The 24,278-nt window shown below is 40.5% G+C and overlaps 1 protein-coding gene across 2 annotated transcripts in view; it reads right to left on the reverse strand.

Annotated features, from left to right (window-relative positions):
* The window catches only part of usp6nl (USP6 N-terminal like), an 81,928-nt gene continuing 57,650 nt past the window's right edge, over nucleotides 1–24,278 (reverse strand). For both annotated transcript variants that reach the window (XM_066705052.1, XM_066705051.1), the window contains 9 exons: nucleotides 17,120–17,227; nucleotides 14,347–14,456; nucleotides 11,399–11,447; nucleotides 9,301–9,421; nucleotides 8,786–8,880; nucleotides 8,197–8,262; nucleotides 7,700–7,799; nucleotides 7,097–7,249; nucleotides 1–2,121 (listed from right to left, as the gene is read on the reverse strand). In XM_066705052.1, coding sequence (XP_066561149.1) covers nucleotides 662–2,121; nucleotides 7,097–7,249; nucleotides 7,700–7,799; nucleotides 8,197–8,262; nucleotides 8,786–8,880; nucleotides 9,301–9,421; nucleotides 11,399–11,447; nucleotides 14,347–14,456; nucleotides 17,120–17,227 — 2,262 coding nt within the window. In that variant the 3' untranslated portion in view covers nucleotides 1–661. The remainder of the gene's footprint in view (nucleotides 2,122–7,096; nucleotides 7,250–7,699; nucleotides 7,800–8,196; nucleotides 8,263–8,785; nucleotides 8,881–9,300; nucleotides 9,422–11,398; nucleotides 11,448–14,346; nucleotides 14,457–17,119; nucleotides 17,228–24,278) is intronic.

The following is a 24,278-nucleotide window of genomic DNA, read 5'->3' on the forward strand; positions in this document are numbered from 1 at the left end:
TAAAGTAACAGTATAAACTTTAATAACATCAATTATTGTTTTAAGAAGTGTCATACTGTTAAAAATGCAGTGCACTAGGGTTCAGTTTCACAACATTCATCTCTGCAATGAAAAAAGCACCACTAGCACTGATCCTTCCAACACTTTTTCACTGTACTATTTGTCAAGAGACTGCGTTAGCACTTATAACTGAAGAAACTAAACCGTAAGACTGCTACTGCAAAGTTACATACATTGCTCTGAAGAGTTATTTTTCATCCTTCTAGAGAGTTTAAATGTATGGAAAAAGTATATAATACATTAATTGACCTTTAAAAGAAGACAACCGTTTGTAACTCAATTGAGGAAAAAAAGAAAAATCACTGAGTTTTAGAATCATGAAAAACAATAATCCTGTTGAATACAAATAATTGAGCATTTTAAATGGCTCATTCGACCAACAAAATACATTTAATCCAATGAGAATTGAGAATCAAATTTTCTGCCGTGAATTTAAATACAAATTAAGCAACGGTTCCAGTCGGCATACTAAACATTAGAAGCCTGAGCTACGCCACGTGATTCCAACATGAGGTCAGCACATCACGTGTAAACAAACCTAAGAAATGCTATGATTACTGTTTGCCTTTGCTTTACACCGATACAAAGGGGAGGTGACTTTTCACAGCATCATGGACTCCTGTATGGTAAAATTCTCAGCAGGACGTCTGTAGTGTTGTCCACTCGGAGAGTTCGGAAGCTGCAATCGGGCAGGAGACTGTTGTTCTTGATACATAGTCCTGTAATGGAGTGACCCATCCATGGGTACTGGAGGGTAGCTGAACTCCTGAACTGGGGACATCTGTGCCCTTTGAAAGCTTGGGGACCTTGGCACGTTCCCCATGCGTGAAGGGTCTACCTCATGGTTCCACTCCCGCCGGTGGCCTTCCTGCCTATACGGAGGCAGGTGGTCTGGCCGTCTCCTGCCCTCTGGCACGTAGTCCACAGGCGGGTATGCTTGTGTACCTATCAGCTTGGTCGGCTGTCTCAGATAGTTGCTGGAGTTCACAGAGTCGTACTGTGCGTTTCTCTCGGCGGGCATTACCATGATGTGGTTAGACTGGGAGGAGCTGGAGGCGTGCCTGGGGTAGGTGGGGTAGGCCTTCTCAGCGGGCAGATCGAGGGGAGTGTGTGGGGGGATGCCGTGATGCCTGTCGTCGGGCTTCACGTCCACAATGGTGCTGTACTGCGGGCGATACGGAGGAGACGGTCCGGGCTTTGCTGGAGAATACGGTGCCGAGTTGGTGTGGTACATCGGGGGGTTGGAGTAGGAGGGAGGGGGCTTTCCTGGGGATCTTTGGTCTGGACCTTCGAACTGCTTCTGAGATCTCTGTGGTCCGCTTGCGACAACGCCACCTGGCATTCTGGTCGGACTGGCCGACTTGTGCGGCTGGCTGGCGAACGCGGACTCGCCGCGCAGACTTCGGGGGATGGACCTCTCCAGCATGTCCTCGGCGCGATTCTCAAAGTCATGATCGGGGCCGGGGACGTTGTCATACTGCGAAGCATTGGACCCTCTTTTGGTTTCGTCCACCATCAATCCTCTAGCCTTTGGCCTGACAAAAAGCACCTGGGCCTCGTCGGGACTGGACGGGGAGCTGGCAACACTGTAGTTTAGAGCCCTGCCCCTGCTGTCCAGAGCAGACTTTGTAGCTGCTTCTACCAGTTTTGTGTCAGAGGGTTTATTCCACCTTGGGGCAAAGTCCTTCCTTGCACTTGAGGCAGCATTAGAGTTGTGGTTGGCAGTTGCGTTGTTGAACTGCCTAGTGCCGTCCTGAGCCACAGCTTGAGGAGGAACCACAGCCATCTGTTTCCGCAGCTCCGCCTCTGAAGGCGTCCGTGCATGTCCGTCCCACTTCTCTGCCTTATTCCGCTTCAGCGATTTTTCAAAAGAGTCTTTTCTCCCTCGGCTGTGAGTCGGCCCAGCTCTCTCGGGGGAGGCACTGGGAGCATGGCTCTTGGGAGCGTGCACGTCCAGCTTAGCGCTGCTGCTCTGTCCGTTGCCAACATGATTGGAAATGGCTTGCTGAGGCTCGGGTGGCAACTGGCCCAGTGTCTTCTTTGGGATTTCATCCTCCTTACCTGGAAGGCGGATGATACAATGGGAAATTTAGTCAAAGCAGCTGGAAAAGTACAACAAGTACACATACATTTGACAGTATGCAACACCAAACAAATAGTATGTGAGTAACAGCAAGTCGACAATATTCATGCAACACTGTCCCTCTTTGCTAATGCAAAAAGACTAATTACTTAGATGACGTAAGGCTGAAATATATATTTGGGCTACTGGATATTAGGACTTTGTACAGCAGAGGATAACTTTGAATTAATTTGAGGTTCGTGCTTGACAATGCCAGTGGAGCAAAAACTATTTTAACAGACTGGCAAACTGGTTTTCGCATTCCAAAACCTATAGTACTGTGCAAATGTTTAGGCAGGTGTGAAAAAATGCTGTAAGAATGCCTCCAAAAATGGACACGTTAATAGATTATTAATTAACTAAACGCAAAGCGAGTGAACAGAAGAAAAATCTACATCAAATCAATATTTGCTGTGACCACCCTTTGCTTTCAAAACAGCATCAATTCTTCTAGGTACACTTGCACACAGTTTTTGAAGGAACTCGGCAGGTAGGTTTGCCCAAACATCTTGGAGAATTAACCACAGTTCTTCTGTGGATTTAGGCAGCCTCAGTTGCTTCTCTCTCTTCATGTAATCCCAGACAGACTCGATGATGTTGAGATCGGGGCTCTGTGGGGGCCATACCATCACTTCCAGGACTCCTTGTTCTTCTTTACGCTGAAGATAGTTCTTAATGACTGTCGCTGTATGTTTGGGGTCGTTGTCATGCTGCAGAATAAATTTGGGGCCAATCAGATGCCTCCCTGATGGTATTGCATGATGGATAAGTATCTGCCTGTACTTCTCAGCATTGACGAGACCATTCATTCTGACCAAATCCCAACTCCAAACTTTGCAAGGAACCTCCACCATGCTTCACTGTTGCCTGCAGACACTCATTCGTGTACCGCTCTCCAGCCCTTCGGTGAACAAACTGCCTTCTGCTGCAGCCAAATATTTCAAATTTTGACTCATCAGTCCAGAGCACCTGCTACCATTTTTCAGAGGTATGGCTTTTTGGCCGCAAGTCTCCCATGAAGGCCACTTCTGACCAGACTTCTCCGGACAGTACATGGGTGTACCAGGGTCGCACTGTGTTCTGCCAATTCTGAGCTGATGGCACTGCTGGACATCTTCCGATTGTGAAGGGAAGTAAGCATGATGTCTTTCATCTGCTGCAGTAAGTTTCCTTGGCTGATCACTGTGTCTACGGTCCTCAACGTTGCCGGTTTCTTTGTGCTTCTTCTTCACCTGGAAACCCCTGTCTGCCTTGACATTTCTGCCTGGGAGAGACCTTGCTGATGCAGTAGACACTACCTTGTGTCTTGTTGCTGTGCTCAGTCTTGTCAGTAAACAGTAAACTGTCTTCAGCAACCTCACCTTGTTAGCTGAGTTTGGCTGTTCCTCACCCAGTTTTATTCCTCCTACACAGCTGTTTCTGTTTCAGTTAATGCTTGTGTTTCAACCTACATATTGAATTGATGATCATTAGCACCTGTTTGGTATAATTGTTTAATCAGACACCTGACTATATGCCTACAAAATCCCTGGCTTTGTGCAAGTGTACCTAGAAGAATTGATGCTGTTTTGAAGGCAAAGGGTGGTCACACCAAATATTGACTATTTAGATTTTTCTTCTGTTCACTCACTTTGCATTGAGTTAATTGATAAATATAATCTATTAACATGTCTATTTTTGAAAGCATTCTTACTTTACAGCATTTTTTCATACCTGCCTAAAACTTTTGCACAGTACTGTATATATATATAAATATATATGTTCGAGAAGACTAAAGTAAACGGAAACCTAGTTGGACTAGTCAACTGTTCAAATGACCAATATTGATTTTAATTCATTCAGAAATACAATTTTTAAATTAATATACATGTAAAATATTCCATTCTTCCACTGTTGTCTTTCAACCACACACATTGTTATACTGCTGGTGAAAGCATACGCTGTGAGTAATGGTTTTTGAATCCTAACTGGCAGAGATATCCAAAACAACAACAACCACAACAGATACAGAGACACAGATGATGATGAGGACATGGATTTTGAACGTTGGGTGTTTTAAAATAATACCAAAGGCACAATGCATTGATGCAAGCAGGTTGTGAAAGCCTGGTATGATAGAGGTGGTCTGTGCTGACTAATGCATAAAGAGTAAAGGTTTTTCACTCTCAAATTAAGTGACAGGTGGGAACACAATGTCTGGGTTGAAGAACTGGGGTCATTCTCAATGGGTGTTGACAAAATTCCCACCAGAATAGGTAATGGACTTGTTAGCAGAAAACACTCAGAAAAGTAAAATGGATCGAAAAAATTAAATGCTTCCCTCACTCCGTGGCAGGTAATAAGACTGGATTTATTTGAAAGATTTATTTGGATGATGATAAAAAAAAATATATATTTGATTCTTATGAACTGGTGGTTTAGGAACAAAGCTTGTTAAAAAAAATAATAACAATAATCCCACCCAAAATAATTTCTGGTCTCTTTCCAAAAGGATGCATAAAAAAAGGTCATTTGTAACTACATATTCTTTTAGAATTTAAGATTTAAGAAACATTGCACATACTTGTAGTAGAGCTGCAAAGACTGAACAGACCTGAGGTTTTTCAGTCAGTGATTGGACATGATATAAGACATGATGTACGCTCAGTAGGTTCAGACTTGGCAATGGCTGATCGGCTTGGTGGTAAAAGCCACCAAAAGCCTACAGACCCTACAGGTAGTTAGGAAATCAGAGACATTAGTCTTTATTGGTTTTCTTGAAACAGAAACATACAGGCTTTCTGCAGAAGACTTGGCACCGGGCGTTTTTTTTTGTGGAAGGACTGGTGGAAAGTTTGAAAACTCAATAACAGGACAAAACATGTGGAGATCTTCCAAGTTGGAAAAAAATGCAGTTCGAACAAATGATGACGACATGGAAAACCATACAGTTGTGCCCACCAGCTGTTGTTGTATGTGGGGATGTGACTTCCGGGTAGTGCAAGACGTTTGAAAGCTAGCAATGGATCAGGAAAGGAAGAAAATGAAAACAGCAGAAATATTCAGTCACAAGATGGCCATTATATACAAGCTGATGAGGAAATCTGGTTCTAAAGAGGGAAAAACAAGGTTTCTTTATTATGGCCAACTAAAATTTGATTCATCATTATCTATATAAGTATTTTAAAAATTATAAATAAGTTTAGCACTAACAAATGTACAGAAGGTGACTGTATTCCTCTTTCCAAACTGTGTCCACTAGCTCATGAAATATCATAATTTACCCAAATATATAATTGTATTTAATCACTACAGGTGTGAAAGCCAACTCACAAACAGAACACCGACATTGATCTAATCAAAGAAAGCCACGTATGGTGTGCACAACGTTAAGCAAACGGTTCTGGAAGCATACATGAGCATGGATCATATCCACCTAAGTAAAAATCACCACACGACACACAATCATGCATCATCATTAGTACACTGAAGCCAGGTTCACCTAAACAAAGGCACGTCCGAGCACTGTTGTGATCACATGCAACTCAGGTGTTCAGTAGTGTGTTTAGCAGAGTTCATCTCTAAAGGCTGGTTTCACAGACCCAAATTAGCACAATTCATGGCCAACCTAGGACTGTACTAGTGCTAATCAAGGTCTGTGAAATCAGCCATAAACATATTACTTTCATCTTTAAATGTAAAAGGCCTACATCTATCATCCAACCTGAAACTTGGGATGTTAATATTAGCCAGCAGAATGCATGCTACCCGTGGCTACAGTTCCACTCACACTTAAACTGGTCTGCAGAGATTCTGAAATCACTCAATTCTGCCACCTCGTGGACAGAAAGAAACTGAAAAAAAATCAAGATGCAAATCCAAGAAAAGTCAACAGATCTAGTTAAGCAAGACAAGCCTCTCTCTTTTTTTCCCCCTCATAAAATGTATTTTGGGATTCCAAATTGATAAACTATTTTTCAGTTTTAAGACACTATACTGTTATGGATATATGGCTGAGCAGAACAGTCACTACACAAATCGGAAATAACTTCATAGTCATGAAAACACACAAAGCCTCCATTACGCATACAGTCTAATCATTAGGCTAAAGCAGCATGTCGCTGTGCCAACAGCTGCACGTGTGCTGCAAAAATACTTGCTCGGAGTCAGAGGATCAAGTCCCAGGTGTATCGTGTTGCTTATCTAGTTTGGGAGCCTCTGTATTGTCAGCCACAAGGTTTCCTGCCCTTGGAGACAGCCCTACCAAGCAGGTGCACTCTGAGCAGATGGTGCCCCACGATACTGGGGTCAGCAAACCTGTAATGCTCTCTGATGACAGTCAAGACCACACTAGTAGTCCAGAAGAGAGCTATTGGGTGGCAGCACCCCCTCACCTACACACTCACTAGCAGCTATATTGAGTGAGATGGGAATTAAAGGAAAAGTAATTCAACTGGTACAAGCAAAATGGAGCGGGGTGGAGACTAAGAGAGCTTTCATGGCAATGCACCCTGCATACTTTTTTGTGAAGAAGGGTTACAGCCTGAAGCAGAATCTGAGGAAACAAGGAAAGGACTGACTAAGAGGCTCTTCAGCAACCAGGGCTGCTCAATACTGACTGGGACAGATGGCTTTGTCTCTTGGGGAAGATTACGTAGTTTGTCTTGGAATTAAAAAAATGTAATAAGGCCCCGGGCCTTCTGCAACCCTCTGATGCACGGCCCTTTTTCAGGGCGGCACTGAATATAACTTCTAGTGCTGCCACTGCTTCTTGAATTGTGTGAACGACTCATCTGTCTAGGCAAGTGACGGCAGGTGTGTGTGTGTGTGTGTGAAGGGGTGGGGAGCAAGTAGAACTACGGGTGTGGTAAGTCTGGGTGCTTCAGCATCTACCATACCACCACAGCAGGAAACACACGAGAGGAAGCGTGTTACCTGGGGGAGGCAGCTCCAGCTTGGACCGCCGCAGCTCTGACATGGAGTTCTGCAGCTGATCGATTACGAAGTCATCATCGAAGAAGAAGTCCTTGGACAGAGTCACCTGGAGGAATTCCACCAGTTCCTCCATGGACAGCTTCAGCAGGTGCTCTTCACAGAAGAACACAGCCACACATGATAACACGTTAACCCTTTGCGTGAAGAGTACATGTGACTTGGCAGTAAGGGTGCTTTAAGTAACAAATGGAGGCAGTTTTGGTTTTCATGAAGCCTCACTGAGGACATCGTGGCTTTTCTCTGAGTGATTATTCTATAGCCACACAAGGATAGGCCAATTCAAAAGGATGTGTAATACAGTGGGATTATTATTATTTAGTTAAATGCTATTGGTTCCATAAAATGCTTTAGTGTAGCTGCTAAAAATCAGACAAATTACTAATTAATTACTGATGCTTCACTTGGGACAGAACAGTCTAATTCTGGTTTTATTGTAGTGTGATGTGTAAGCAAAAAGGTTTATTACTTAAAAAAATATATATTATAAGGTAAAGCTCCTTTCATTACACAAAACAAAAACAATCTCTTGGATTACAAGCTTACTTTTGTGGAGTTTAAGGACAGTGTAAGACATGGCTGTAAGAACCCGTTCTCCTTCAAGGATGTAAATATCCCATATCCTTAAGGTTAAAGTAAATGGAGTCTGTAGGGGGGAAAGAGAAAGAGAGAACAAACCCTTAGATGCACTTCTGCTTCCTGCGTTAACTGTGCAAACAGGACACTGGTCATTATATTTAATGATGCACTGCTACTCAACATTTGTTACAAAACAACTCAGTTTTTGTTTTGAGAACTGGTATGTTTCAGTGTCATTGTTATAAAAGATGGACATTATTAAGCTGGGCTTTGATTAAATCAAACTCTTTAGCTCATCACCTATTCCTTGAGACATTGTTAAACTAATTTCTCTTTTACAGCAGTAATAGGGTGAAATCCATTTTCCTGTGCTGCTCCCCCACAAAATGTTCAGCTTCTGGAATTGGCAGGTGGTTTTCTTAAAGGAAAATATGTAATGAAAAGGAAAGTAAAAAAACACCTACTCTATCAAGGAAACACTGAAAGAACCACTTCATGGTGTACAGACTGGTGAAAACTTCTTGGTTATCCTGCAATAAAATAAAAATAATAATTTGGTGAAATATACAAAACCCATCTCAATTGTGGCTCTTTAGATCACTGTCCACAATATAAAAAATAACAAGCCTAATAAAACCATGATTAGTGTGGTGGTAAATACATTGCTAGTCGCATTTTCACACTAACACAGGACTGTGCAAATGTTTGGACGTCTGGCATAAAAAGGTCATGCGTTTCAATCTTTCTCTTCAAAGAAAACAGGTCAGCGCCATATACTTTTTGCAGTTTACACTCAAATCTCATTTGATTGAACTGGTAGAAACGTCTTTTCCCAAATCTGTGAATTCGCCTAAATCTGATATTGACTTCACACAATTTTGTATTAACAAATTAATACATTTAAATTAAACCTGATGTTAAAGGAATCTTGTCGTCTCATCACCAGAGAGTGGCAGCATTAAAAAAAAAAAAAGGTGACAATAACAAAAGCTTTTCATGGGTACCTTCCATACCGCTCAGTTTATGTTTTCTCCCATCCAGTCTGGTTCTTACCAAATGTTGCTTTAATTTAGGCATCATCTTCTTCAGAATCCGGTCATGGTGCTCTTGAAACCTCATCAACTTTGGGAATCCAGGAATAAAGAACCCTGCAATTGAAAGTCACTTGTAGAGGCATATCATTTCCAAAGCTTAACATGAGCAATTTTAGTATAGTTACATTTTGACATTATATTTAGGGGAATTAGAAGTCCACAGTTATGCATATAATGAAAGTGAGGTAACATTACTGTGATGTCAGTGTTGTCTCTGAAATATGTGCAACATGATAGATTCGTTTTTTTCTTTATTTTTAATATAATTGGAGATGCACACGTACAGAATATTTTTTTCATTTGAAAGTTGTGGGGTCAGATGTGTGGATAAATGTATATATATGTACCCCTCTATATCCACAGCTCCTTGACCAGTCTGAGTTCCCCGCTATCACAGATCAGTTGGTAAGAGTACAGTGTCCAGCTGCGGTGTCTGAACGAACGCGGCCATTTGAAAGTCTAAGACCTCCTTACCGTGCATGGCATGTTTCTGTCCAGACAGAAGTTTCACAAGGGCCCAGAAGGCATCTTCTTCATTCATGTAGATGAGAAGCAAGGCGGTGATCTGGCTCATTCCCTGACAGTATCCAACCTCCTGCCGAGAGGACGCACAAAACAAATCCTTCAGAAAAAAAACTGCTTACAACATGCACACCACAATTGATGGTGTCGTTCCCTTTATTAAATTGTACATACTTCACTCTGCCTCGCTTTCACAGTCATGTCTCATGTGTGGGAGTTAGTATGGTTTAATTAAATGCAATTATAAATGTTTCTTTGTCAAGATGGAATGTAACTATGGCCATGATTCGAACTGGTGATCACAGCTCCTGGAGTGCAAGTGATCGTGGGGGCAGACTTTGACTCGACTATGAAGACAAAGGAGTTGAGTTGGGGACTTGAGTTGAGTCTCTGTCCTATGTGTTCCCATCCCTCTCTGTTAGCCTTGATCTGTCCACACTGGCTTGTCAGTTAAAGTCTGTCACAGCCTCTCTTCCCCTTCCCTTGAGTCTCTGGTCTCAGTGTTCAGTCCTTATGTCCTTATAAGGATGTCGTAAACACCAGTTACTTGTTTAAAGCTTCAAAAGTTGGTTAGAAGTGTTCCTTTGCTGTTGAACTCTGATAGTTTGGGATACTGTTACAATAGAACACTGACCACTGAAAACACAGCTTTTGTTTTCCTTTTCCTTTGTTGCCTTTTTTTTTTAAATGGCAGCATACAAATCATGTAAAGCAGCATATAAACGGTCATTTCCTTTTCAAACATCACAGGTGAAAGATGACTACATGTTGTAAAAACACTGAACCACGTGAGCGAGCTCTCCTTAGCTGTGTACCGATCTTTGTAGCCAGAACATGTACAGCAGCAACACCGTCTGTGGGGAGAGTGGCTGTTAATGATCAATACTGTAGAGGGCGATGCCAATATATTATTGAATGCTTGGAAGAAAACTCCTTCAGTGTAGGTTTAGTGAAAACATTAAGTGTAGGTATTTTTCTCAGTTGCAGTAATTTGGGTGTTTCATGTATAAAAAAATAATTGTACACCAAGAGAAGTCTGGATTGTTATTTAGGTCGTCTCAGATCCATGGCTTATTAAATACCTCCTCTGGAAATTTACACCATAAAGGTTTTAACATGAAAAGTTTTCACATCAGCATGGTGTCAGTCTTCTTATTAGAGTAGTGCGACAGTGGATGGTGATCTACTTTGCCTGATAATCAAGCTCAGGAAATAGCAGATTAAACATGTACCTATTCAACCACATCCTTTGGTAGTCTGACATTTTACAAGCAAAAAAGGGTGAGGTTTATTTTTGACGAGGAACACGGAGACATATTAAGGGTCGGAATTCTGATTCAGGAAAAACTGAGCTAAATGATCCTCGGCCGTAGTCCATTTGTACTTTGTTTATGGCTTTCAAACTTCTGATATTGGATGTAAAAGGCTGATTATTAAAAGCTATAATGCAAGCAAACCATCTGTGTGGCTGAATGCTGCAGGCTAAAACGTAAAGAATGTAAAAAGTAGCCGACAAAGTGTTCAGAGCATTCAGCGAAGGCCACAGCAGATCGAGGGCAATAGATGCGGCAATGGCAGAGGCCTACACCGCAGGGCCACGGCTGCCATCTTTAATCATTCCAACATACTTCAGAAGCATTTTAATGGGTATGCAAGGGGAGGAAAATTAAACAAGCAAACAGAAAAACATGAGACCTAAAAATGCAGAAAAAACAAAAACAGGTGAATCATTTACTTAGTAAAGGCTTTCTGAGAGGCATCTCTTAAAACACCCTCCTCCATTTCAGATGAATGGGACCACGTTATGCAGGCCAACATGCTCAGCCCCAGCAATGACTCCCTATGTGTGGTCGGCCGGGCAAGATGGAGATGTCAGACAGCAATCAATTTCAATGTTAATAAGGAGACATTTAATTTGAAAACAACATATATCAGTTTCCAATTAATTTTCTCCACAAGAGCCACAATTCTGGCTTTTAAGCACTTAATAAATAATAAATCAGGGTATGAAATATTCAGAGAGGAAACCATCACTGTAAACATCACTTACTGTGTTATACATGGAATAAGCCGTGAGAACATGGAATAGGGCTTGCTGCCTGTGGAAGAAAAAAGAAAGAAAAGTGTGTTATATCATACTTCTGAATGCAAATATTCTAAGCACGCATTTATTGTTCCTTGAAATCCACATCTGGTCTGTATAGCTAGAATATCTATCAAAGCATTACATTAAGGTTCATCAAGTGGAATAAACACTATGAATCAAATCTTCTGAAGAAAAAAAAAAAAAAAAACTTCAAAGCTGCACGATGCAAAGCAGCAGACTGAAAGTAATTCCTGTGAGCCCAACTCACAAAAGGTCGTAAGTGTCGACACTTAAGAATGAATGGGAAATGCAGATTTTCATTCTGAGTCCCTGAGACATGGTGTGCAATAAACAAAATGCTATTGCAAAGCAAACTGAAGAACAGCAAGCAATATAAACCATAATAAAATACCCAGGCTGTATGTTAAACAAGATATCATTATAACATTGCATTATAGAACTTAAAATGATTCGATTCCAAAAAGAAAACTGATATAATCACATAACTTAAAGCAAGTCTAAGGTGTATTACTCTTATCATTTCTTCCTCCCTTACTTTAAGTGTAAGGGAAGCAAGCCCCGGGGACCCCACTCTCCACTGTTCATGTCTTTACAGCAGGCAGCAGAAAATCAAGGGAGTTGCCAGACTATTATCAGTCGCCTTAGACAAACAACGTTCTGTAATTGAAAGGCCCATGGAAAGCAAGGCTGCCGAGAGATCTAAGAACAAATCCAATCGCTGAACATAAAGGTCATCGGCAATATGATATTCTTATATTAAATCCAATGGAGGGTGGCACATTTCCAGGCAAGCACATACATCCATGTATTGATTCGTCTTTCAATTAAGACAGTACAGAATTCATGGCACAGAAACTCATAAACCAGTTTATTTTCACAAATAATTGGCAAATCACAGCACTTGCTAACAATTCTTGAAAACTGTTATGTTGGACTACACTGCCATATAACAAGGAAGCGTAAAATAAGTAGACGCACGGTTGGCCTGGGATTAAGTCCCACACTGAATCTTCAATCTGTAGTTAGGTTTAATAAATACATTTACATAAAGGTTCAATAAACGTACTTCTTTGCTATGCCTTCCTCCTCCTCCCTATTGTTTTATTCCTGTGACATGAACACTCTCAAAAGGGGGACCACTGCATTTTTTCTTTTTTTTTTAAATCTAGAATTCATTTTGATAAACAAGCCTGTAATGCTATTAAAAAATAAAGTTTTTATTTTGTATTAGTTGTAAGCATTTTGCTAAGCTAGCCAGCCATGTTTAACAAGGACTCCCTGGTAGGAGCACAACTTGCTATTTCATGCTACAATGGATAACACAGAAAACATTCCTGTTCTGTCAAATGTACTATAAACCAAATTCCCTCAGGACATTTACTCCTCCCCCAATGATTTAGACACATATTTGATTATAAACATAGAAGTTGTTAAATTGTCTCTGCTAACCCTTATTTCATTAAGAGGAGTAAATTTCAGCTCTAGTTTTATTCACACAGGCTCCCTAACCGGAGTTTCTAACATTTTTCCCCTCTCTGCTAGTCTGCGGCTCTTGTCGACAGGCAGTTAAATTTACAAAACAAGCATTAGCAGGTAAATCCGAGTGAGTTGTTATCCTACTCAGCCTGAGGAGGAGAGAAAATGTAACCTGATTATTAGACCATAACTTTTCCCAGGATCAGCTCAGCTACACATCTGCATTAGGACACAGTGAAAACCCAAGGGCCACCCCCCCACCAGCTTGTTCTCTATTTTTAAAATAAATGAAAATGTTATTCTCAATAAGGCTTTCCTTATTTATATTTTTAATGAGAAGAAACCTCGGTGGAATTATCAGTCTGGGGCTACAAAGCCAATTTTGTACACTTTGGAGGAGTGCAGGTTTAGAAATCCCAAATGGGCCACAGGCTCTGTAGTTAAAAGACAAACTACACTTGGATCCATCATACTTCCAGCTGGTGACATTTAATTTAGCTCACGGAACATGGACTGGCAGTGCTGGTTGGAATGGGCACAGGATGACAATATGAGAAAGAAACCTTTTATTGTGCCTTTAAGTTCTGCAAGTATATTGAGGAATTCCCATGAGAGCTGCAGGGCTTTTGTCTGAGAGTGAAGACATCTTGATTACATAGAGGGAACAAGGTGGTGTACTGTACTATAAATGCGCTGTTACACAGAGCAATGACTATAAATAACCTCGGTCACTCGACACGTTTTATCCTAGAAATGTAATGAACACAATAATACAAAAATGCAGGGGATGACATTCCATTACACAAACCTTTTTTAATAATGGGAGAAAAGGACAAGTTGTATCAGTCTGTATATTGTTATAGGCACGTACAGAAAGGGTAGCTCCCTGAACAGCACGTCCGCAAGTTAATAAATTAAGCAACACTCTGTTGCTCAGTCTGGGAAACTGGAAGATTTACAGTCATGTTTATTTTGTGTTTTGTGGATGTTACAGAAAACTAAATTAACATAAAAAATGCAGATTCTTTAGTGGCACAGAAGGTAAATAACAGCTGTCCAGTCTCCATTGAAGTGGGTGTGAAGTGCAAAGTGGCCTGCTTAACAGATTTATCATGGATTGGATGTAATAATAATCTCAGATATTATAAACTATTCCAGAATAAGGTTCTATTTTCTTTAATTAATTAATTAATTAAGACAATATTTGTATGTATTTTTAGCACATACTGAAGTTGTCCTACCAACCTCATAGCAAAAGACGTTTACAAAAGTGACATTTACATCAAATGCGGATTTTGTTTCGGCCAGCTCAAAATAACTTTGTTTTATATACTTCACAAATTAGCACAAGCTCTCTCACTCTTATCCTTCCAGATGAAGCTGTGAACTTTCTCTGGTGTTAGACGTCCACTTACTTCACATCATATCTATCCCTGAACATGATGTGGTCCCGGTAAGTGCGGTTCACATCCAGATCAATCTGCCTGATGTCTGGAGAAATCCCCCTGGCTCTCTGCTTTAGTTTCTTCAATAAGGAGGAAAAATAAAAGAAGTAGATAATATTAGGTAGAACAGATAACATGACTACAGTGAACTTGGCATTTAATAAAACAGAGCTCACACTCCCTGAATAGAGATCCAATATAGGAGAATAAATTGGCTATAGGAGGCACCTTTCAATCATCTGAAGCATCGTCATTAAAAGCAAAATGAAACCATTACAAGTAGGGTTTATTGCACCAACCATGGAAGAAAAAATTTATGTTAAAATTTTCCCTATTATTAAGTGGGTGGTGAAGAAAAAGTTCTTCATTCTGCATGCGTGTGAGTGAGTTTAAATATATATACACTACCGTTCAAAAGTTTGAGGCAATTTCCTTGTTTTCCATGAAAACATGAGAAATGAGTCTGAATAGGAAATATAGCAAAATTAATAGGGAATATAGTCATTGACAATGTTAGAAATAATGATTTTTAATTGAAATAATAACTGTTTCGTCAAAGAATCCTCCATTTGCAGCAATTACAGCCTTACAGACCTTTGGCATTCTAGTTGTCAATTTGTTGAGGTAATCTGAAGAGATATCACCCCATGATTCCTGAAGCACCTCCCACAAGTTGGATTGGCTTGATGGGCACTTCTTATGTACCATATAGTCAAGCTGCTCCCACAAGAGCTCAACAGGGTTGAGATCCGGTGACTGTGCTGGCCACTCCATTATAGACAGAATACCAACCGACTGCTTCTTCCCTAAATAGTTCTTGCATAGTTTGGAGCTTGACTTTGGGTCATTGTCCTGTTGTAGGAGGAAACTGGCTCCAATCAAGCGCCGTCCACAGGGTATGGCATGGCATTGCAAAATGGAGAGATAGCCTTCCTTCTTCAAGATCCCTTTTACCCTGTACAAATCTCCCACTTTACCACCACCAAAGCACTCCCAGACCATCACATTGCCTCCACCATGCTTGACAGATGGTGTCAAGCGCTCCTCCAGCATCTTTTCATTTGGTCTGCGTCTCACGAATGTTCTTCTTTGTGATCCAAACACCTGAAACTTACATTCGTCTGCCATAACACTTTTTTCCAATCTTCCTCTGTCCAGTGTCTGTGTTCTTTTGCCCATCTTAATCTTTTCTTTTTATTGGCCAGTCTGAGATATGGCTTTTTCTTTGCAACTCTGCCTAAAAGGCCAGCATCCCGGAGTCACCTCTTCACTGTTGACGTTGAGACTGGTGTTTTGCGGGGACTATTTAATGAAGCTGCCAGTTGAGGACCTGTGAGGCGTCCGTTTCTCAAACTAGACACTAATGTATTTGTCCTCTTGCTCAGTTGTGCACCAGGGCCTCCCACTCCTCTTTCTATTCTGGATAGATCCAGTTTACACTGTTCCATTAAGGGAGTAGTACACAGCGTTGTACGAGATCTTCAGTTTCTTTGCAATTTCTCGCATGGAATAGCCTTCATTTCTCAGAACAAGAATAAACTGACGAGTTTCAGAAGAAAGTTCTTTGTTTCTGGCCATTTTGAGCCTGTAAGTGAACCCACAATTGCTGATGCTCCAGATACTCAACTAGTATAAAGAAGGCCAGTTTTATTGCTACTTTAATCAGCACAACAGTTTTCAGCTGTGCTAACATAATTGCGAAAGGGTTTTCTAATGATCAATTAGCCTTTTAAAATGATAAACTTGGATTAGCAAACACTGTGTGCCATTGGAACACAGGACTGATGGTTGCTGATTGCAGGCCTCTGTACGCCCATGTAGATATTCCATTACAATATCAGCCGTTTCCAGCTACAATAGTCATTGTATTTCTGATCAATTTGATGCTTTGTCCATTAAAATAACATTTCCTTTTCTTTCGAAAACAAGGACATTTCTAAGTGACCCCAAACTTTTGAACGGTAGTGTATATATATTAAATGTAGGCTTGCTTACTTTCATTGTTTAATTCTACTGTCCTTCCCAAACTTTAAAGCTGTAGTCAGGGTTGACCGAATCAGATGTATTTTTATTAATTTCCCACTCTTTAAACTGAAAGCAGGTGAGACAGAGCAATGCACCTGTCAAAGCAACCTACCAGTCAGTTGGTGTGCTCATGTAATTGGTTCAATAAGAAAAAGAAAGACTTCTTTGACAGCATAATTAATTAGTGGAGTGTTTTTTAAAAACATTAATTTTAATAGAAAGTAATTATAAATACATTATTTCCTCATCCTGTTCCAGGTCAAATTTCAAAGCGTTTTATATATACACACACACACACGTATACTTATTGGTCCTCCCTTTATAAAAAAAATAAAAATAATAATAATATATATATATATATATATATATATATATATATATATATATATATATATATATATATATATATATATATATATACACACACACACACACATTATATAAATATATATACTTTTTAAAGGGAGGACCAATCCAACACTTCACAAGTCACAGGGGTTGTTGTTGTCCAGCAAGCTGAGAACATCATGGGCCCCTTCTCCAATGTAATCATGGCAACAGTTGTGATGACACGACCTAGATTCCCACCAGATATGGACACAATGTTGAGATTCTGATCAACAGGGCCCAACCTGATCTCCCAGGAGTGGCCTTTAATAATTTTATTCATGTTGGCTCAGTCTGTAACACTAGAAAATCATCTCCAGTGCTCTCTTACCTCGTAGTAGTCCCTTTTCTCCGCTTTTATTTTTGGTATATCAAGCAGCAAGCACCAGACCTCCCCACGCAGCTGAAGAGGGATTCCCTTATAAATTCTTCTCATGAGCTGAAGGGAAACACGAGGAGGGATTAATTGTCAGAATTAACTTTAGTTTATAACTTATTAAATAATTACTCATTTTTTATATATATATATATATATATACACACATATACACACACACACACATACACTTTCCACCTTTATAACACCACCATTGATTAATCAATTACGCTCGTTAAACTGCGTGATAAATGAAGTACACACAGATCATCTTTGTAGCAGGATCTGATAATTAATTATAAAATTACAGTTTTGATCTATAAACATTTCTGATTGTCATCCTTTGCCCACGGTGCCATTACACACAAAAACACCTGCTTTTTGTTGAGCGCAAGTGAATGGTGGATTATAAATTACTCCCATCAGATCACATTCATGAGCACAGCTACTCTGTTGATCTAAGTAAGAGTGTAAAAAAACTCAAGGTGGTATCGTTTATATGGTCAATTCATTCTCACAACTTCAACGCCAAATCTATTTTTGGCACCTCTACAATTAAGATAATTTCTGTATTTATTTCTGTGTGTGTGTGTTTGTTTTATATATATATATAAATGGTTTCTTAAGTTCTTAACATGCATTTAATACCATTATTACTAGTCAGTTTATTACTCAGTACATAAAGTTTAGTAGTTGTAAATTAAATAAAACAAAACAAATTAAAAACAACCCGCTCTGCTTTGTTAAACAGTAGCTGTTGCTGCGATGATCATCATAGGGGGAGTTTACATGCAGTGGTTTTATGCGAGTGCAGTTTTGGCATCAGTTTTGCGGCCAAGAAAAACAGCCACAGAGAAGGACACTGTCAATCCCAAATACATTGCACGAGGAAATGTTTTAAATACATTAATAATTTTAATTTTATTTACAATTGAGAAACACAGGGTTGAAAGAGTGGTGTCACTCCACCCGGCTCCACTTCACCCCTGTGTCAGAGGCAGAGTTCAGCCTTGAACAGATTTTAAAGTGCTAGAGCGGCGCTCTGGTGCACTACGGCAGCATTACACTGCTGGTCACCTCTGTAACAATCACATCATCCCTTCTCTCTCTAAAATTAAACCTGGAACGGGTGAACGAGTGACTGACTTCATGCATGCATGTGTGGCAATGGGTAGGGTTGTTTAAAAACCGCGCCCCATTTTTCTTTACAGCGGTGTGCTTTCGCCCCTCCATAACAGGCCAAACTCACTCCCCGCTAGGCTGTGGTATTTTTAATATACTATTGAGCCAAGATGACAGAAAGAGAGCCTTTGGTTGACAAGAAAGGTAAAACCATTTCAGCTGTTTGGAAACAATTTGGTTTCAAGGAGCCTGATGTGGAACAAAAATAAATAATGTGCAAGATTTGTTGCATGGTGGTGTCTGCACCACATGGAAATACGACCAATTTGTTTAATCATCTGAAATTCAATCACAAAGTGGTTTATGACCAAACTATAAACGAACAAAAAACAGCGTAAAGCCCCGTCGACTTCTTCCACCTCAACACAGTCATCAATTAAGGACACTTTTTATAATGCAACCGCCTACCCATCCTACTCTCACAGACAAATAAATAACAGATGCCATTACATTCTTCATAGCAAAAGACGTGTGTCCAGTTAGCACTGCTAGCAACCAGGGATTAAAGAAACTGGTAAACACTTTGTACAAGTGTCACACGATGCCATCGCGACACCATTTCATCAGAGTTGCACTGCCTGCCCTGTATTATAAATGCCGTGAGGAAGTTGCAAATTATGCGTCTACAGCCGAGTACTTTGCCACTACAACGGACATATGGTCAAGCCGCACCATGGAGCCTTACATTAGTCTTACAATTTATTACATCGATGCCGATTTCAATTTGAAGACAAAGTGTCTCCAAACTGCGATTTTTTCGGAAGACCACACGGGGCAAAACATCGCCTATGGACTGAGGGAAGTGATGGCTGCATGGGACTTAAAGGAGGACAAGCTTGTCTGTATCACTACAGAAAATGCCTCAAACATAAAGCTGGCGGCTGACGTCAATGGATGGATGAGGCTCCAGTGCTTCGGGCATAGACTTCACTTGGCCATAGGTGAGTAGGATTCCTTCCTCCTGATTCTGCGTAATATGTAATTTTAACAACAACAATAAGAATAATAAGTAACTAACATGGTCAGCTACTCTGTGATGATCTCTCTTTTCTCTCTCACACACTAATAATGATAAATATTAATAATAATAATAATAATAATAATATGTAATTAACATATGTTATGTGAGGTAGTGTGATGATCTCTCTCTCACTCACTCAAACACACACGCACGCACCAAATGCCAAATGATACTTTAATGAAGGTTATGATGATCATCATACTATACACTCACCTAAAGGATTATTAGGAACACCATACTAATACTGTGTTTGACCCCCTTTCGCCTTCAGAACTGCCTTAATTCTACGTGGCATTGATTCAACAAGGTGCTGAAAGCATTCTTTAGAAATGTTGGCCCATATTGATAGGATAGCATCTTGCAGTTGATGGAGATTTGTGGGATGCACATCCAGGGCACGAAGCTCCCGTTCCACCACATCCCAAAGATGCTCTATTGGGTTGAGATCTGGTGACTGTGGGGGCCAGTTTAGTACAGTGAACTCATTGTCATGTTCAAGAAACCAATTTGAAATGATTGGACCTTTGTGACATGGTGCTTTATCCTGCTGGAAGTAGCCATCAGAGGATGGGTACATGGTGGTCATAAAGGAATGGACATGGTCAGAAACAATGCTCAGGTAGGCCGTGGCATTTAAACGATGCCCAATTGGCACTAAGGGGCCTAAAGTGTGCCAAGAAAACATCCCCCACACCACCACCACCAGCCTGCACAGTGGTAACAAGGCATGATGGATCCATGTTCTCATTCTGTTTATGCCAAATTCTGACTCTACCATCTGAATGTCTCAACAGAAATCGAGACTCATCAGACCAGGCAACATTTTTCCAGTCTTCAACTGTCCAATTTTGGTGAGCTTGTGCAAATTGTAGACTCTTTTTCCTATTTGTAGTGGAGATGAGTGGTACCCGGTGGGGTCTTCTGCTGTTGTAGCCCATCCGCCTCAAGGTTGTACGTGTTGTGGCTTCACAAATGCTTTGCTGCATACCTCGGTTGTAACGAGTGCTTATTTCAGTCAAAGTTGCTCTTCTATCAGCTTGAATCAGTCGGCCCATTCTCCTCTGACCTCTAGCATCAACAAGGCATTTTCGCCCACAGGACTGCCGCATACTGGATGTTTTTCCCTTTTCACACCATTCTTTGTAAACCCTAGAAATGGTTGTGTGTGAAAATCCCAGTAACTGAGCAGATTGTGAAATACTCAGACCGGCCCGTCTGGCACCAACAACCATGCCACGCTCAAAATTGCTTAAATCACCTTTCTTTCCCATTCAGACATTCAGTTTGGAGTTCAGGAGATTGTCTTGACCAGGACCACACCCCTAAATGCATTGAAGCAACTGCCATGTGATTGGTTGGTTAGATAATTGCATTAATGAGAAATTGAACAGGTGTTCCTAATAATCCTTTAGGTGAGTGTATATATATATATATATATATATATATATATATATTTTTTTTTTGTTGTTGTTGTAATCTTAGAGAATGCAACGAAGGATCCCAAGATTGACCATGCGATGAGGATCTGCAAGAAGCTGGTCTGCAGCTTTTCCTATAGTTGGAAAAAAGAGGGAGCTCGCAGAGGCACAGAAGAAGCTGAATCTGAATGAACACTCGCCAAAGACAGAATGTCCAACCAGATGGGGATCTAGGCAGGCCATGATAGACAGGGTCCTCGAGCAGCAGAAGGCCACTGCCCAGGTAATTTTAAATGACTGAAAAGTCAGACATCTCATCCCCTCCTGGCAGGACATTGATGTACTGGAGGCCATCAAGAAGTCTCTCAGCCCTCTGGTTGAATTCACATATACATATTTCTCCCCAGAAAGTGCAAGTGGGTCTTTTTTTTTTTTTAACCAACCCTCCACCTCTTCAACAACATAATATTGGCAGTGCAGGAGGATGACAGACCTCACCAAAAGCATCAAAAAGGAGATATCAATGACAAATACAATGACACAGCAACACAAGAGCTGCTTGACATGGACTCTGCCCTGGACCCGAGGTTCAAGCTACAATATATCATTGAAGACAATCGAAGGTCCATCCAAGCCAGACTGAGATGAAGATGGTGATGACTGTCATGGTAGTAATAATAATAATAATTAATAAAAAAAGAGATATGACAGTAAATACAATTAAGTGAATTAATGGGTTGTCAAATTGTTATAATGTAATTCCAGGTATGAAAATTAAAAACCATAACCATTTAGTCAGATTAAACATGTCATTCCTATTTTCTTTATAATATATGTCCACTCCAAGGAGAAAGCCCCTTTTGAGAAAGCAACGATGCCTGCTGATGACATGGAGGATGCTGCTGGACCAAAGAAGAAGGAGGACCTGAGCAGTTTCTTCAAGGTCACTGTAGGCAAAGCTGCAGGACCTGCTCTGCAACAGGATCAGACCATAGCTCTTGAGCTACAGTCCTACCTCCAGGCATGGACACTGGACACTGAGGAGGACCCACTGGACTAGTGGAGGGAATCCCGGGCGCTCTACCCACGGCTCTCCAACTTGGCAAGGAAGTACCTGTGAATCCCAGCCACAAGTTCCTCTTCAAAGAGGGTCTTCAGCACAGGTGGAAATATTATCACCTGCCTGCGCTCATCTCTGAAACCAGACCATGTAAACAGACTGGTGTTTCTGGCTAAAAACCTTTTAAGAGATTACTTTGAGCAGCCCTACCAGCATTTGCCATGTTGGCCTAAATCATCTTTTAATTTCTTTCCAGTTACTGACTGGAATGTTGAATATATAGGAGTTTTCAGTAGGTTGTGGCAGTGCACTACAACATATTTGATATAATTTATTTTGGGCTAATTTATTTTTGATAATTTTTATATATTGAATAAATGTGTAGTAGTTTTCAGTTGGTTGTGGAAGTGCACTATAACATAGTTGATCTTATTTATTTTGATGTAATATATATATATATATATATATATATATATATATATATATATATACACACACACACACACCATTTTTACTGCTCAGTTTTTGTTGAATTATATTCAAGGAAATCCACTCTTAAAAATACAATTAAAAGTAAAAAAAAAAAAAAAAAAGTTCAATAAATGCATGATGTCTCAATATTCACCATAATATTCGTGAATTATTATTTTTGCCATAATCGAGCAGCCCTAGCAATGAGTAGACAAAAATATTTTGTACCATGGCAAGACTGAGCACAGCAACAAGACAAGTTCATCAGCAAGATCTCTCCCAGGCAGACAGGGGTTTCCAGATGTGCTGTCCAAGCTCTTTTGAAGAAGCACAAAGAAACGGGCAACGTTGAGGACCGTAGACGCAGTGATCGGCCAAGGAAACTTACTGCAGCAGATGAAAGACGCATCATGCTTACTTCCCTTCACAGTCAGAAGATGTCCAGCAGTGCCATCAGCTCAGAATTGGCAGAAAACAGTGGGACCCTGGTACACCCATCTACTGTCCAGAGAAGTCTGGTCAGAAGTGGCCTTTTTGGAAACTTGCGTCCAAAAAGCCATACCTCCGACGTGGCAACAAGGCCAATCGACTCACAAAAACACAGGAACTGGGGTGCAGAAAAATGGCAGCAAGTGCTCTGGACTGATGAGTCAAAATGTGAAATATCTGGCTGTAGCAGAAGGCAGTTTGTTTGCCGAAGGGTTGCAGAGCGGTACATCAATGAGTGTTTGCAGGCAACAGTGAAGCACGGTGGAGGTTCCTTGGAAGTCTGGGGCTGCATTTCTGCAGCATGACAATGACCCCAAACATACAGCGACAGTCATTAAGAACTATCTTCAGCGTAAAGAAGAACTAGGAGTCTTGGAAGTGATAGCCCCCACAGAGCCCTGATCTCAACATCATCAAGTCTGTCTGGGATTACATGAAGAGAGAGAAGCAACTGAGGCTGCCTAAATCCACAGAAGAACTGTGGTTAATTCTCCAAGATGTTTGGGACAACCTACCTGCCGAATTCCTTCAAAAACTGTGTGCAAGTGTACCTAGAAGAACTGATGCTGTTTTGTAGGCAAAGGGTGGTCACACCAAATATTGATTTGATGTAGATTTTTCTTCAGTTCACTCACTTTACATTTAGTTAATTGATAAACCTAATCTATTAACGTCTATTTCTGAAAGCATTCTTACTTTACAGCATTTTTTCACACCTGACTAAAAGTTTTGCACAGTACTGTATGTATTTATCCCTTGCCTCTATTGATCAACACATTGATCAACTTTATTTTGACTGTGTTGTGAGGCCCTGCTTCATGTGTGTTTTTTCACACATGAAGGTTGTTAAATACACACATACACAAGCAAAACAAAATGGTCAGTTCCTACACTTGCTTGTACACTGCTGTTGCTGCAGCTGTTCCTTCAGGGATAAATCTAGATCTGTCCATTTGCTGATTCCACTCGGCAACATGTTGGGCTGCAAGCTTCCAGCAGAAGTGGCTTAGCCAGATATCAAGAGGCTTCTGCTGCTTAAAGTGTTGTATAAATCAAATGATTTTATTAAACATTTAACAGTTATGGCTGTGCATCACAATTCAATTCCAAACAGTTAAATCTCCCGAAGGAAAAAGTCAGCAGTATTTTTTCAATAAATTATTTATTTTTAATAAAGTGGGTAAACCAGCCAATGGCAGTAAATTATCAGCTGTACTGCACAGCACAGTTAAATGTTTACATTGTGACATACAGAGCCAGCGATTCACTCAATATTTTGTCCCTGAAGGTTTATATAGTCAGTGTAGAGACTTTGTAACTAAAGTGTTGCAATAATGCACTGATAATATGACTCAATAGTTTGCATGATATGTAATGATTGGAGAGACACACACACATGCACACACACCATGTTTGTTTGATGCATTTGAGGATGAGGTCCTTCTTTTACAGATGCACTATGACAGGGTGTTG

This window comes from Amia ocellicauda, chromosome 5, assembly GCF_036373705.1.
Source record: "Amia ocellicauda isolate fAmiCal2 chromosome 5, fAmiCal2.hap1, whole genome shotgun sequence".
Classification (NCBI taxonomy): domain Eukaryota; kingdom Metazoa; phylum Chordata; class Actinopteri; order Amiiformes; family Amiidae; genus Amia; species Amia ocellicauda.